A 14,853-nucleotide genomic window follows, 5' to 3' on the forward strand; every position below is an offset into this window, starting at 1 on the left:
GGTATCTCTTTTTTCCCCTCTTATCTTCTGAAAAGCCTTTTGTGATTTGAGCCTTAGTTCCCAGAAGCCATACAGGACGTGGGAGTGAACGACGTGTATACATCATAACCGATCTCGGAGGTCCCTTAGACTGTAACACAAAGAACAGGTAGAAAATGCGGTCATTGTTGCAGGTAAACCAAACTGGCTGACTAGAACTCTCTCTCTGGAGTCTTTGTGTTCAGTGGTGTTCCGTGGCTCGTTAGATTTACCACTCATCTTTCAGTTGTAGCGGGTGTCACCACTCCTTGAACAGTTCTTCCTAACTCGTCAACAAAGTCAGGTTTACTTGTGTATTACAGCTCCAGGCAAGCAGTGCTCTTGAATGGGGCCTAAGTCCTGGACCATGGAGCTGCAAACATGTAGCTCAACATCACAGTACTGTACACTAGCATGTGAGCACCATGTTGGACCCATATTTGTTATACACAAACCAGGTTAGCTAAGGTGTGATCCAGCCATTATAATTCTATGGTCAAAGCCATGAAGCCTACGTACCCCCAATCCCTGTTAGATAACCATGCAAAGATAATTAAAAAAAAGACAATACTTATGATGTAGCTTTATTCTGTATCAGGCTCCTAAGGAAGCTTAATCTTGTGCATTTTGTATAAAAAAAATAAAGAGATGGATAACAGAGACCTGTTTGCATAAATAAAAAAATATTTTAATGGTTTGTCTGTGTGTAAAAGTGCTGCAATACAAAACTTACATTAAGCCATGTATATAGTTATGGTACTTGTTGCACAATGTATGCATGTAATTAATGTGTTACATATGGGTTACAGATATTTACCCTAGTGTTTGCCTTAGCATAATAAGAACGCCCTGGATAAGATGTTTCACCATACATGGCAGGTAAAACCAATCTAAAAAAAACAACAAAAATACTGTGTTGTATTTACTCTAGAACTGGCGACATCTTCACTTTTTCCCTTTCTTTCCATCCTTGGACTTAGTTGGTTTTGAGTATTTTGCTTCCAGGTCTGCCAGAAATGAGTTGAACCCCTGCTCCCTCGACTTCTGCCTTTGCTGAAAATGACATGCAGAGAAGGGTGATGATGATATTGGGAAAACATTAGAGACAAAAAAAGTGGTATTACAAGCCTAGAAAATCACCTTGAGCATCATAGCCAGGCTGTCCTCAGCATCCAGTCCCATCTCTCTCTGCATTTCTTCTGCTTCTTGTTTCTCCTTCTCAGCCTGACAGTAAACAGTATATGGAGTGTCATTCAGTGCCCTCATACCTGAAACCTGAAGATGCTTCCATCTAAGGAAAACCACAGTAAGCACTGCAAGACCAGGCCACTGTGATTGACATAAAGGTCAGTTGCAAGAATTTACTTGTGTGTGCAATTGTGATAGAAACGACCCACCCTCTTTTTGCGTGTTTTCTTTTTCTGTTCGCTCTCCTGCGCGAACGCTGAGTAGGTAGGGACTTCTCCCTTGTCTATGGCCGCCTGAATAAGACTGACTATTCGGGGTTCATCCTCTTGAGTGCAGCACAGTGCTGTGGCCGTGATGACATCCATGTCCCCTTCGTGCTGCCGATACAGCTTCATCAAATCCTGCCGCTCCTCCTCGCTGCCTTTGTAATTCTTCTCAAAGTCAATTATATCCTGTACTGTAATCTAGAGGAGAGAGTATTTATTTTTTATCAATCAAGTTGGTAGCCTATTCATTAAAACGACATTTAGAAATTGAGAACATCGTAGCACTAATTCAAGGCCAGCAGGGTTTAGTCTACCTTGGGAAACAGCAACCTCCAGTACTCTTCCCAGTTGCGGTTCTGATCCAGTGAGTCATTTTCCTCATCCACTATGCCCTGCTCGTCGTAAACCTCTCTCTGCTCTTTGTCGCTCAGTACCGCATACAACTTTCCCAAAACCTACAAATATGTAAAGTAATGGTTCAGGAGGACAGGAGGAAATGTTTACAGTTTCATACGATGTTTTATTACTGTAGTTACGTACTTGAAATCTCTCCGTGGCTTGCGCGTCATCAGGAGCTCGGTCTGGGTGCACTTGAAGGGATACTTTGTAATAACTGCGACGGAGCTCCGCACTATTCGCTTGTCTCGAGATTCCGAGAACTCCATAAAGATCCGTGGTCCCAAACAACTCTCGACAGCGTTCCAGAAGCCCCATGGTTTCCTGCATTAAATTATCGTTATTCGGTGAATCTGCACTACAAATTAGCAAACTAGATCTTCTGACTAAATACACAGGCTTCCAAAACAATAATGTAAGTTAACTCACCAAAGTGGTGCTGAAGAAAGTTGTTGTTGTAGTTCAATGAATTTGGCGCGCTGTTTGCACATGTGTGATACGTCACAGACATGCGCAATAAGGTGGTAGGGCTGTCCTTTTTCAGTTCTGCTTCACGTCCTCACTTTAGCTGTAACTTGTTTTTGCCAAGTTCCAAGACAAATTTCCTATATATTTTACATATTAATATTCTCAGTGTAGCCTAGCATAAAAGTGATTTAAAGTGTCTTATTTCTCCAAAGCTTAAGTGTAGATTTTCCTATGAATCCATAATTATTGGGTCCATAATAGCCTAATCTGGGTCTGGGATGCAGAGTCAAGTGCGAAGCTGAGAACAGCCATGTCAGAATGTGTGTAATAGAACATGGAACTCTATGTGACTTTCATTTACTGAATCCAGTCCTACCATGTGTGCAGCAGTGTCAGCGACTGTTGCACTGTGAAAGATAGTGCATTATGGTCAATGTCAGGCATAGCCACTGTGGCACAAAACAACGATGCCAAAATAATTGTTGCGCCCCATTTCCACTTTGGGATTCAAGTGCAAAACAACCAAAGGGCCCACACACATTTTCCACTTTGGGAGAAATTGGCACCAAAATAAATGGGTTCAATGCAAGTGTCATTTCCATTTTGGGGCCCATGCATCAAAACAACCACAGAGCCTGTACGCCATTTGCTCCATGAGCCAAAACAACCAAGGGTCTTCACTCCTAATCCACCACGGAGGCCTTTATGTAATTTCCACTGTGGGACCAATTAACCAGCATACCAAAATTATTGTGTAATATCCACAAGGTCAACACACCATGGAGCCCACACACCAGACTAGCACTAGCCACTAGCAGATTTTTGGTCAAATTTACCAGCCACTCATCAATATTGAAATATTACTTTGTATCTGAGATCTACAAGCCACTCTCATATTGTCTCATATCTTTTCTCTCTACGACGGAAAAAAATTTCACCATTGTTTCCAACATTTCTTGCTGAAATAGATACAACTCTGGGTCAATACTCTGGTTCTGTTGGGTCGTCTATACTAGTGTACTCCAGTAACACGTGTTATGCCACATAGTAGTTGGGCAAGATTTAATTCACAACACAGTTGTGTATCCGAATGCTTGATCAAAAAAGCAAGTATGCCCCTAGTCTTAGTAACTAAAATTTAGGCTAACTAAATGTATTGGGCGACATTATAGGTAATCTAACTCCTGTAGGCCTAAAATTCATGCCAACACCCACACACACTTTTTTCTTGTTTAACCCCATTTTAGCTGAATTTGAATTTGAAGCAGTATGGTAGAAACATGTTACGAATGCATCCTTTTATGTTTGTGATGACTTGTCTGTAAACAAGGAAGCAGCAGTGAACACAAGCTTTCCACAGACAGATCTTTTGATCAAGGGTTGATTGTCAAAAAATTGCTTCCATGGTCAGTTGATCACAATGCACAAACACTGAGTGCAAGTTTATTGGCGTGTCAAAGCGTAGCACAAAATTACATCAAAGACAATGAGGCAAACTGCTAAATTATTTCATCTGCTGCATGCGGAAGGCAGAACAATAAGAGACCCCACTAACGTAGCACAAAAGCTAATTGCCCCTTCTCTCTCTCCATAGAAAGCCAGCCCAGTAGATATACATATCTGAGATCAGCTCGGCTGAAAAACAAAAGTCATTACATAGTTTCCCCCATGAGTTTTAAGAAGAAGAAGAAAAAAAAATCTTTCTGCTGGTCCTTGTAGTCCGTGGGCAGTTTTGCTTGCATAGCCTAATTGGCTCAGTCACTTGATTTTTTTTGGGAGCGAACTGGCATATAGACTCCCCATACTGACACAGAGTTGGGTAATTAACGAACACAGAGCACTGGCACATCATCTGCATGACTGCATCAGAATCATTATGAACAACAACGACCAAAGCGAGAGGAGCACAGCGGGTTTCAGTAATGTAGATGCATTTTTGCTGGTGTGAGGTTTGATTTCGTCGCAGTTTTTAATTCACTGCACTGTGGTCTGGTGTGACCAATATTGTGGCATAGAACAATCCCCCCGGTCTCTCTCTCTTGTCTTTTTTTTTTTTTTTTTTTAAAGAATGGCTTAAATCATGACAAAGTCTCTGTCAATCATTTCTCTGCAATGAGTCTCTATAGCTACTGACAGGAAGAGGTGAGAGTGGTCATGGCGGGTTGCTTAGCACTCTCGCCTTGTTCGCACTGTCTTGCTATGGTATTTGATTGGGATCCCCCAACGTCTCACGAGATAAACGTCAAGCAAGTAGGAGGTTCCGGGTTCTAGGCCTCCGATCACGGCTGTGGTGACGGCCCGTCGTGGGTTCAGCTCCTGGAAATATTTGCACAGGACCCTCTCGGAGTCGGGCCTCGTCTCGGGCCCCAGGCAGCGGTCGGAGTTCCGCTCCTTCCCGCCGTCGACGTCGTCTGAAAGGCGCCGGCGGTAGACGCAGTACAGGCTCCTCTCCTCCGTGCCCATCCAGGCCAGGGTGATGGAGTTGCAGCTGCGCAGCTTGTTGAAGGACTTCATCTGGAGGGTGGCCGGGAGGACGGGGGCAGCCTGCCGGTGGTACGCCGACGACGCCTGGACCTTGACCGCGACCCTGGAGCTGCTCGCCGCGCTCGCCCGGCTGGACGCGGCGGAAGCCTCCATGCTCTCCAGCCTGATGACGTACGAGGGGGCTCCCTGGAGCCACAGCTGAGCCAGCTGCTCGCCCACCTCCTGGGTGGAGAGCACCTTCCCTCGGCCGGTCACCACCACCCTGGTCTTCTGGGTGCCGTTGCAGCTCTGGAGCGTCAGCAGGCCGTTCTGCTGCCAGCCGCGGGGCCGGAAGCTGAACACCGTCGCCCCCTGCTGTCTGCCGCCGGCACTACCGCCGCCGCTGCTGCTGCCACCTCGTCCGTCCTGCAGCGCGACCACGCGTGGCTCGCCCTCCTTCAGCGCGATCACGGCCGGCTGAGCCTGCTCGTGGGTGTGGGTGAAGGTGCCGGTGTAGGCCGCGCTCGTGCCGTTGAGCCTGTCGATCACGAAGACGTCAAAGTAGTACTGCGTGTCGGGCAGCAGCTCGGAGACGGTGCACACGCTCTCGACGCCGCGGCAGACGCAGCTGAGCTGACCGACGTCGTCGGAAACGCCAGAAGTGGACGGTTGGATTTCCCCCGTGGCATCCCACTGCTGCCACCACCAGTCTTTGAGCACCGGCCACGCCGTCTCCTTCCGCTGCTTGTCTTTCTTCTCCCGCTTCCAGTCCCTCTCCCTCTCCTTCTTGATGCCCTCGCGTGCGGCGCAGAGGCTTCGGTAGTTGTGGTTGTGGTTGACCAGGACGCAGTAGTCGTACAGGTGCTTGACCGAGTGGCTCGGCTGGGTCACCGAAGCGCTGGGGTTCCAGCTCAGGCTGACGCTGGTGAGTCCCACCCCGAGCGTGTGGACTCTTGGGTCGGATGGAAGTTTGGGGAAGGCCCCCGACGACCCGGGTCCCTCATGCAGGTAGACAGAGGCGCTGGTGTCCTGCTCTTGCGACTTTAGCCTCAGAATGTAGATGGACGCCGGTGCATAGGCAGGACCCATGTAGGTGTCTGCCGAGTTGCCAGTGTAGGTATGGATTTTCGCTTCAGTTCCAGGGCCTCTCCACCATACCTCAGGCATGCTCTTTTTTGAACTCCCTGCGAGAAAGAGAAGTGCCATGAGATTCCTGAGCCAACCTAATTAGGCACACTGATAATCAAAAGCATAGCCCAGTATATTTAGATTTTTCATCCTCGTTTTTTTACAACCATCATTACGTTTGTCACTTCAGTCTGTGCCAGATACTTCTTAATCAAAGTGAATTATTGAACACTGTGGATGGACCCTTGAGTTCACTGTCTAAATGATTTATGTGTCACTTTATGATTTCATAATGCTGATATCCCCTGAAGAGAATGAATGTCCTGATATAGAATACCTAGGAGGAGGATTTTTAAGAGACCGTTTGAACATTTATTGATTTAGCTACAGGGATAGGAGTGGTTATACTAATCTGATTTTGAATTACACTGACACATCTCTCTCTCTCTCTCTCTCTCTCTCTCTCTTTCTGTCTCTCTCTCTCTCTCTCAATCTCTCAATCTCTCTCAGGTCACTATCATGGCTTGATAATTATCAGCTGACTGCCTGTTTTCACTGAAAAAGATACTTAAATGTTTGGAAGTAGTTGCTCAAGGATTTTAAATGTCACACATTTCCAGGGCCTACTAAATGTCATGAGTACACACACACACACACACACACACACACACACACACACACACACACACACACACACACAGAGTCAGATTGTAATCTCATCCCTCTGTCATTTAAGCTAAAACCCTTTTAATAGGGAAAGTGGCATTTTCTTTCTCCTCCCTGCCTACATCCATCTGTATGTCACACTACTCAGTATGTAGTGCTGAAAGGCAAAATCTTTGGTTTCCATGGAACCTTCTGGAACCAGGAGGACAAAAAAGACACTTTTACATAAACAATCTGGTGGCGTGTAACTCTATACGAGACTCTCGAGAACTCTCTCCTGAGAGAACCGACAGGATATTTGTGTGGCATCTGCACAGTGACTGAAATGTGGAATATGGAGTGAAATATTAAGATAAGGGAACGCCAATGAATTGAACTGGTATCGCACAGATTGATCTAGCCTGAAATGTATTACTTGTAATGAATTCAGAGGATTATCCTGTTTTATCCTTTATCCTAGAGAGACGGAGGGAGGGAGAGAGAGATAGAGAGAGAGAGAGGGAGGGGGTGTAGAGAGAGAACAGATTTGTCTTTTGGCTATATCTCCTACCCATCTAAAACAAATAAGGCCAGGAAGGACCTTTTCTACTCGCTTGTTTATCTAATTAAAAAAGCATTTATGAGTGTTTATACGCAGTGTTTTTCCTTGGGAAACGCTAGCTGCTGGTTTTATGTGTCTCTGTTGTTCTTGTCCGCCTCCACACTCACAGTGCAGGTTTTTGGGCGGCTTGTCCTTCAGGGTCCGGGCAGCCAGAGTCCACTCGATGGGGGTACCGCAGGGGCTTACAGTCAGGGACATGGAAGGGGTTTTCTTTTTCAGAGTGAAGTAGAACCTGCAGGGAGAAAAAAAGAATAGATCTGGCAACGAAACAGTGGTAACCCCTTTCTGACCATTAGTAATCACTAACACATGTGGTTTGATTTATCTCGAAAATGTAGCAAATGTCTCTGCAATTAAACAAGTTTTTAAATGACAACCCCATGTTATTTCCCCCCCCCCTTTTCCGCTAATGTATTTCCCTCGGTTATCCTCGGAGGGACGATAAGGCCCCTTTTGCCGGAGAGCGCGGAGCAGGAGGTCGCCTGAGCGTTCCCAGATAAGGCCTCGTGATCAATGTGAAATGTTGAGATGGCTATCGCCCGTGGACCAGGGTGAGGGATCGTGCTGGGACAGAAGGACAGAAGGAAAGGAATGGACGGTGCTGCTGCTATTCTGCGCGCCGTATAGTTGAAGGACACATCTTTTCGGAGCCAGGAAACGATTGCTCTGAAGCGTGACTTTTGCATCACTCATCCCCAAAATATGGTGCTGCATGGCAGGGGCCACAAGCCCATCCAGGGCCCCGTGCTGCGGGATCAGCCACTGGTGCCTTGTGCTGTAGTGCTCGCGCCAAATTGCTTTCAGCCACTCTCATTTGGGATGGTGAATCTGGTCGAGAGTAACCTTTGCATCCAGGGCATTTGACCTTGTTGTCTGCTATGAGATACACAGTGCACAAATATAAGGAAAATGTTTTATTGTAAATATGTTGCTTGCTCTTTTTTTCTGTGTGTATTTGGTTTCTGTTATTGCAGGCACATCAAGAAGTGTCAGAACAACTGAAATTACACTCTAAGATCAGACTCCACTTGCACTTAGTGTGGCAGTATTCCAAGGGGAGATGCTGAATTACCATCCGAGTGAGTAACAAATGTACAAAAAATCCAATTGAAACCACAATTTAAACACTTGCGCTACACTCATAGCCAATACCCCGATAATGATCGCTATTCCGCCCACGTTACTCCTTTTGCAGAATCGGGGAAGTTCTCTTGTAATCAAATTTTCACTAAACCAAGCCAGCCAAATGGGTCTCGCATCACTTTCACTCATTTTTCATCATCACCCTACAGTACATGCTTGTGTGAGCCTAAGCTGTTCGGTCTCCGTACGTCTCCCTCAAAGCGCATCCTTATACGATTCTGACACAGACAGCTGCACAAACATCCTCCTGTGTCAAGGACATCATTTCTAAACAACAGCAACTTAATTGATTAATTAGCTCGCATTCGCTTCAGAGGCTGGTTGTGTGTGTGTGTGTGTGTGTGTGTGTGTGTGTCTCCGGTCCACCCCGTCGTCACGCGCGAGTGCGGCAGCGGACAGACTGCAGCTCGCAGGGAGACGCTGTTGCTAATTTACGGCCGCGGACGCTAGCCTTGGATCTCTGGCGGCGTCCACGTGGGGGCCCTGGCCCATGAAGCGTTCCTTTACACGCTTGAGAACACACAGCTTAGTGCGACAAAACCTCCTGCCACAGGGGCTAAAGGGCTCATCTTTACATAATGTGCTTCACTGCTACCACAGACCCTGCCATTGGAGCGGGCTGGGAATGTGATTGTGTACGTTTATTGCTTTTTGTGCTAGCCTTCTCTGCGGCGAGGAGGCGACAGAACTATGAGATTATGGCACTTGTGTTGTTGTTCTCGCAGTATATACTGTTAGACTTGGCCTGTCTTTACGTGATGTTGTGCTGCAGCAGACTCAGGAATAGAAGCTTTACTGATAATGATATTACTTCTTATGCTTTTTGTGCTAATGTGGCGATAAAGGATGTCTATTGTGGTCTAACCTGTGATATATATTATATAATATAAATTGTATATATGCTCTGTGTGGTTGTGTATGGCCTCTCACCTCCTCGTCTTCCCTTTGGGCAGATGGATGGGAGTGACCTTGTCCTCCAGGAGCCAGGTGGTTGGCCGGAGGGGCACCTCGTTCTCAGGGGCCAGCGCTGCTGAGGGCAGAGGGCCCAGAGGGCCACACAGAAGGGCCACAGCCAGAGCAAGGCACCATGACGGGCTCATGTTTAGATGGCGGAGTACCCCGTTGCCTGTGTTAGATAGAGAGAGAGAGAGAGAGAGAGATAGAGAGAGAGAATCACAGAGAGACGACAGCTCAAAACATGGCATCAATCAAGTTCTTGAGTCTTGTTAGAACTTCTGATTTGTTTCCCTCGCCATCTAATAGATGCAGATATGTCAGATGTGGAAATATATCACCACTTAAGTGTAAATGCGAGCGACTCCGAGATGCTGATGCACCTGTTTTATGTCACTTCACCAGCTAAACACTGGTGTCCATCACGCCAGGCGACAGCAGAGGAGAAAAGCTATCAGTCAGTAAATGAAGCCAACTCCGCATCTGCACGGAGCGAACACACAAATTAGAAGAGATGGAGCCAGGGAGGGAAGAGAGAAAGAGTGCAGGAAAAGAGTGAGAGGATGGATAAAGAGAGAGAGAGAGAGAGAGAGGAGGCTGAGGCTTCACAGCTGATGATTCATTGATAGGAGGAAACATTTGCTTTTATTCAGTCAGAATTATTCATATGAAGAGAGGAAATTTGCCACGCTATATTACTCCGGCTTCTTTAACCACTTCAGCCCGCCACTCGGAGAGAATCACTCACACTGCACCTTCCAAAGCGTGAAGTGGGCACGAAATCATGATTGAAGAGTATGTTCCTCATAACTCTATTTATAGTAGCCAAGTCTAAATTGGTTTGTTGGTTTGACTTTAAATAGACATTCTCTTATGTTCCGACTTTCTTTCCAATCTGGCAGTGCTCTGCGCGCATGGGAAACAGGCAATTGAGCTGAACCAAGAATAATAGAAGCGAAAGAGACGCAACAAAAACAACACCTGGCTATGCCTGAGAACTCGTCTGTCTGACGAACGCAAAGTGCAGAGCAAACTTTAAAACGCTCCTCAGATGTTATTTTGGTGTGTCTCCCTCCCTCTCCCTCCCACTGCTATTCTGACTGTTGATTGTGGTAAATGTCCCCAGAGAGAGAGAGAGAGAGGAAAGTGATCAAAGTGACAGAGTCCTGAAAACACAACACAACACACACACACACACACACACACACACACAAACACACATACAGAGGGAGAGAGGGAGGAAGAAAATGTCCCCATAACAACCGAGTGTTTGTCACCGCGGAGACGATGCCCCGTAGATCAGATGACAACGGCGTGGGTTTATCAGAGTGTCTGGCTCGCGCTCGGAAAACTCTCAACAGCTGCTTCATTACGAGCCATAGAGGATCTCATTAGTCTTCCTCAGGAGTGAAACACCCCATAAAGCTTTCACAGAGGAGGCAGAGGAGAGAGAGAGGGACATAAGTATGCAATGAAAGAGTGTCTCAGGAATGGGTTAAGTGGGTAAGATTGAGAGAGGGATAGAGAGATGGAGAGAGAGAGAAAGGGGATGAGTGAGGCATGGGTTAAAGAGGTAAGATTGAGAGTGAATGAGATGGATAGACTAAAGAGAATGGGTATGGAGAGAGAAAGAGAGACTCAGGCAGGGGTTAAGTGGAGTGAGAGATGCAGAGAGAATGGGGGTAGAGTGATAGAGCAATGCAAAGAGGAAAGAATGGAAGCATGGGTTAAATGAGCAAGATTGAGAGCGAAGGAAAGAGAAAGACAGAAAGAGAGAGAGAGAGTCATGGACAGAGGGAGAGAGAGATAAACATGGGGTTGTAGGAGGTGAGAGAAGCAGAAGGTGAAGCGATGGAGCTCACAGAGAAGGAGGAGAAGAGCGATAGAGGGAGGTACGCATGGAGGAGGAGTGGAGAGAGAGTAGGAGGTGAGAGAACAGCGGATGAAAAGAGCAGGAGCGAGGGATACAGTGGGAGGAGGTGTGGAGAGAGAGAGAGATTGAGGGGTGGGGGGAGCAAAAGAGAAGGTCAAGGTGTGACTGGGGGCTGATGTACAGGGAGCGGTAGGAGAAGACAAGGTGACAGAGGGACGGAGAGAGAGAGAGAGAGAGAGAGAGAGAGAGAGGACAGGCGAGTGTGTTAACCGAGTTGATGAGTATTCAGCTCGCTCTCTCTGTTTAATGGCATCAGTGGCAGCGTGCAGTATGCGAGCTGAAGCCAGAAAGGCTGCTCGCTCGCTCATTCATTCAATCTTCATAAAGGCGCCGTGCTGAAAATAGCGCGGCCGCGGCCACCGTTGTTTCTTCAAAATGCACCCCGGCGATAAAATATGCATGGGCCTCCGCCGCAATTATGTCCAATTGAATTTTCATAAACCCAAGAGGACCGATGGTCCGGGACCTGATTAACCCCACGTATCACTCTGTGAATAAACTCACAAACTGTCACTGTCTCCACACTGACACTGCACCGCAGTTAAGGGAGAGAGCAAAAAAAAACAGACAGGTTTTGTTGTTGCCTTTTATTTCTTTTTACTTTTTTTTCTCTCTTAGTCCCTTTATCTTTTCGTCTGTTTTCGTCTTGTGTCCCTTTTTCCCCCTTCTACCTGATCTTCTTCTCTGTCTATCTCTCTTTTCAGCCTCTTTCACACACACCGTCTGTCTTTCTGTTTTTTTTCCCTCTGTGCACATCTCTCACTCTATCTCTTCCCCTGTGTGTGTGTGTGTAAAGCCTCGTGTGGGATAGCAGCGGGGTCTCTCACTCCCAGTGTCTCTCTGGTGTTAGGTGTCTCTGCAGGGGTCAATCCACTCGCCCGTGGACGGAAAGAAGGGAAAGAGAGAAAAAGAGAGAGAGACAGAGAGAAAGAGAGAGAGAGAGAGAAAGAGAGACAGAGAGAGAGATTGAATGGCATTGTGAAAAGAAAAGCAAAACTCTTGGCAGGATTCAGGGCGCCCTTATCGTCCCTTGCGCGCTCTCTCTCTCTCAGGGAGTTTGAGAAGGAGAGTCAGACTGAGGGAGATATGCATGCCCGGCCCAGAGGTGATGTGGAGGGGTCCACTTGGGGGGACGTTGGGGGGGTGAGGGTGGGGGTGGGGGTGGAGGTTGGGCGAGTCGCAGGGGATGGGGGTACTGTCACGGTGGAGGACTCAACCTTTACAGGATTTTATGGCTGATTTTCAGCACGTTTAAATCTGTCAGACTCTAATTCATTTTTTATTCTCTCTCGCTCTCTCTCTCTCTCTCTCTCTCTCTCTCTCTCTCTCTCTCTCTCTCTCTCTCTTTCTCTCCCTATCTCTGTGTCCAGTATCCCACTCTACATACATTTACATGAGATTGTTAAACGAGTGCAGGAGAAAAGCCATGGGGGAGAGAGAGGGAGAGAGAGGGAGAGAGAGGAAGAGAGAGAGGGGGAGAGGGAGAGAGGGTTGAAGAGAAAGAGAGAGATGGAAGGACAAATAGAGAATGTCAGACACAAGGCAAGAACAGAGGACAGATGAAAGACAGTTTGATTAAAGACACTTAAAACGACCTGACAGATGGGGTGGAGAGACAAACCCAGATGAAGGGAGACAGAAAAGCAGAAGGAGGTAGAGAAGAGGGGGAGCACAGCCACTTCATACAACATGAAAAGAAGCACTGGGCGCCCGAGTGCGCTATCGCTGACAAACAGCAAAGTGGTCCCAACACAAACACCACTTCCTCAAAGCTCACCAGTGACTTTAAGAGGGCGAGAGAGAGAGAGAAAAAACTGCTAACACAACAACAAAACAATGCACAATCTTTGATGGAGCGCAAATCAGAAAGCCCACATTCACTGGGGCAGGGTAGTGGTGGGTGGGGTGGGGTGGGGTGGGGTGGGGTGGGGAGGGACACATGAAAGCAAATGTTCAAGAGGCACGCTGCCACTTAGCAACCCAACAACACTTCTCCTTACCTTAGAGAGCTCTCAGCCTCCTCCAGCCAAGGGGGAACGAGTGCTATATCGGAGAAGAGAAGAGAAGAGAAGAGGAGAGAGGAGAAGAGAGGAAAGGACAGCAGAGGAGAGAAAGTGGTGTGTGTGTGTGTGTGTGTTTGGGGGGGGGGTTGAGGACACGCTCTGTCCGGCAGCCCTACCTCCTTGAGTTTGTTGTCGCTGCAATCCCGGGGCGCACGTCTGAGCGCTGCACTCCTCTCCTCCCGAGTGTCCCAGGGAAGCCGTGCCAACCTCTGGAGTGTCGCCCGCCTCTCTGTGGAGAAGTGCCGTGTCCGTGCCCTCCTCTCTCTCTTTTGTCCTCCCTTTCTTTTTTCTTCTTCTCACTCTTTTTTTCTTGTTGTTTTTTTCTTCTTCTTCTTCTTCTCCTTTTCTGTCCTGTCCTGTAGTCCTTTTCTGCTCTTCTCCTCTTGTCTCCTCTTCTGTGCGCTCCTCTGCTGTTCAGACTGAAAGCAGAGCCCTCTGGTAAGTGACGCGCTCAAATCCAACAGAGCCTCGCGCATGTGTGAGTGTGAGTGACTGCGTTTGTGTGCGTGTGTGTGTGAGGGAGAGAGAGAGTGTGTGTGTGTGTGTGAGTGAGTGAGATAGAGGACTGATTGGGAGGTCGCAGAGTGGTGGGGGTGGCAAGCTCTCTCCCTCTCTCTCTCTCTCTCTCTCTCTCTACCCCCTCTCTCTCTCTCTGTGTGTGTATGTGTGTGTGTGTGTGTGTGTGTGTGTGAGTGAGAGAGAGGGAAGGGGGTGTTGACAGGAGAAAGAGGGAATGTTGGTGGGTGTGTATGTTGATTGCATTGCGAGCCGATGTTGACAGACCACTTGCACACATTAGGCAAATGGTGGCTAGTAACCAGTTAACAGATGTTTTAAATTATACATTCAGACCATTTAATTCCAAATGCTTCCTTTCCACCTATGCATATACAGTGAGCTCACAAACTACTTGGAAGGTCAATATGACCCAACCTGAAGGTCATATGAACAAACCAGAAAACATGATTATCTGTCAAAGAATGTTACGGTTAAAGTGAACAAATACATGAAAGCCATCCACTTGGAAACAGCATTTGAGTTTTTCCGCATTTCGGTGTGTGTGTGTGTTTGTGTGTGTGTGAACAAGTGCGCGTATGTATGAATGAAAGAGAGAGTGAGGGGGAGACAGAGTGTGTGTGTGGGTGTGCGTGCTCTATAGGTCAAGTGCAGTCTTCAGAGTGATTGAATGCATACATGTGAGTGTGAATGCCCCTCCAGCGCAGTCCCACCCCTCTCATCTCAATACAGGGGCTCTTCAATGCTATCTGCCGTTCATCTAGGCCTGCTCTCCTCCCCGGGCCATCTCTCCTTTCTCCAATCAAAACCATCAGATAATGAAAGAGGCCATTTGCATTGTGTGTGTGTGTGTGTGTGTGTGTTTGTGTGTGTGTGTGTGTGTGTGTGCGTGCGTGCGTGCGTGTGTGTGTGCTTGCGTGCGTGTGTGTGTGTGTGTGTGTATGTGTGTTGAGAGAGAGAGAGAGAGAGAGAGAGAGAGAGAGAGAGGGAGAGAGTTTTGTGCTCTTGTCTGTTGGAGTGCGTTTGTGTGCGTTAACCTTGTCTCTTGGG

The 14,853-nt window shown here is 47.4% G+C and overlaps 3 protein-coding genes across 6 annotated transcripts in view; 1 reads left to right on the plus strand and 2 right to left on the minus strand.

Annotated features, from left to right (window-relative positions):
• The window catches only part of fam149b1 (family with sequence similarity 149 member B1), a 12,433-nt gene extending 11,724 nt beyond the window's left edge, over positions 1-709 (plus strand). For all 3 annotated transcript variants that reach the window (XM_062519959.1, XM_062519960.1, XM_062519961.1), the window contains one exon: positions 1-709. This exon is cut by the window's left edge and continues 768 nt beyond it. The gene's annotated coding sequence lies outside the window, so the exon portion shown is untranslated.
• Positions 1-2,390, minus strand: part of LOC134064148 (dnaJ homolog subfamily C member 9-like) — a 2,406-nt gene extending 16 nt beyond the window's left edge. The window contains exons 1-7 of one of the 2 annotated variants that reach the window (XM_062519965.1): positions 2,298-2,390; positions 2,013-2,192; positions 1,787-1,927; positions 1,416-1,670; positions 1,159-1,242; positions 968-1,071; positions 1-130 (exon numbers count right to left, since the gene is read on the minus strand). The exon at positions 1-130 is cut by the window's left edge and continues 15 nt beyond it. In XM_062519965.1, coding sequence (XP_062375949.1) covers positions 103-130; positions 968-1,071; positions 1,159-1,242; positions 1,416-1,670; positions 1,787-1,927; positions 2,013-2,186 — 786 coding nt within the window. In that variant the 5' untranslated portion in view covers positions 2,187-2,192; positions 2,298-2,390 and the 3' untranslated portion in view covers positions 1-102. Of the gene's footprint in view, positions 131-967; positions 1,072-1,158; positions 1,243-1,415; positions 1,671-1,786; positions 1,928-2,012; positions 2,277-2,297 lie in introns of those variants that run through there. The other variant, XM_062519963.1, reaches the window with a different exon arrangement.
• Positions 2,391-4,202: 1,812 nt separating this feature from the next.
• ndnfl (neuron-derived neurotrophic factor, like) lies at positions 4,203-13,836 on the minus strand. The gene is made up of 4 exons (XM_062519966.1): positions 13,404-13,836; positions 9,268-9,463; positions 7,302-7,426; positions 4,203-5,983 (listed from the first exon to the last, which is right to left on the minus strand). Exons 2-4 carry the CDS (start codon positions 9,435-9,437, stop codon positions 4,503-4,505), a joined length of 1,776 nt encoding a protein of 591 aa, XP_062375950.1. The 5' UTR covers positions 9,438-9,463; positions 13,404-13,836; the 3' UTR covers positions 4,203-4,502.
• Between the last annotated feature and the right edge of the window lie 1,017 nt (positions 13,837-14,853).

This window comes from Sardina pilchardus, chromosome 18, assembly GCF_963854185.1.
Source record: "Sardina pilchardus chromosome 18, fSarPil1.1, whole genome shotgun sequence".
Classification (NCBI taxonomy): Eukaryota; Metazoa; Chordata; class Actinopteri; order Clupeiformes; family Clupeidae; genus Sardina; species Sardina pilchardus.

Bases quoted from the DNA above. Each gene is read 5' to 3' on its own strand.
- ndnfl (XM_062519966.1), bottom strand. From the start codon at position 9,437: ATGAGCCCGTCATGGTGCCTTGCTCTGGCTGTGGCCCTTCTGTGTGGC. The intron at 7,427-9,267 runs GTGAGAGGCCAT...TTCTCCCTGCAG, and splicing joins CCCAAAGGGAAGACGAGGAG to GTTCTACTTCACTCTGAAAA. The intron at 5,984-7,301 runs GTGAGTGTGGAG...TCTTTCTCGCAG, and splicing joins GCCGCCCAAAAACCTGCACT to GGAGTTCAAAAAAGAGCATG.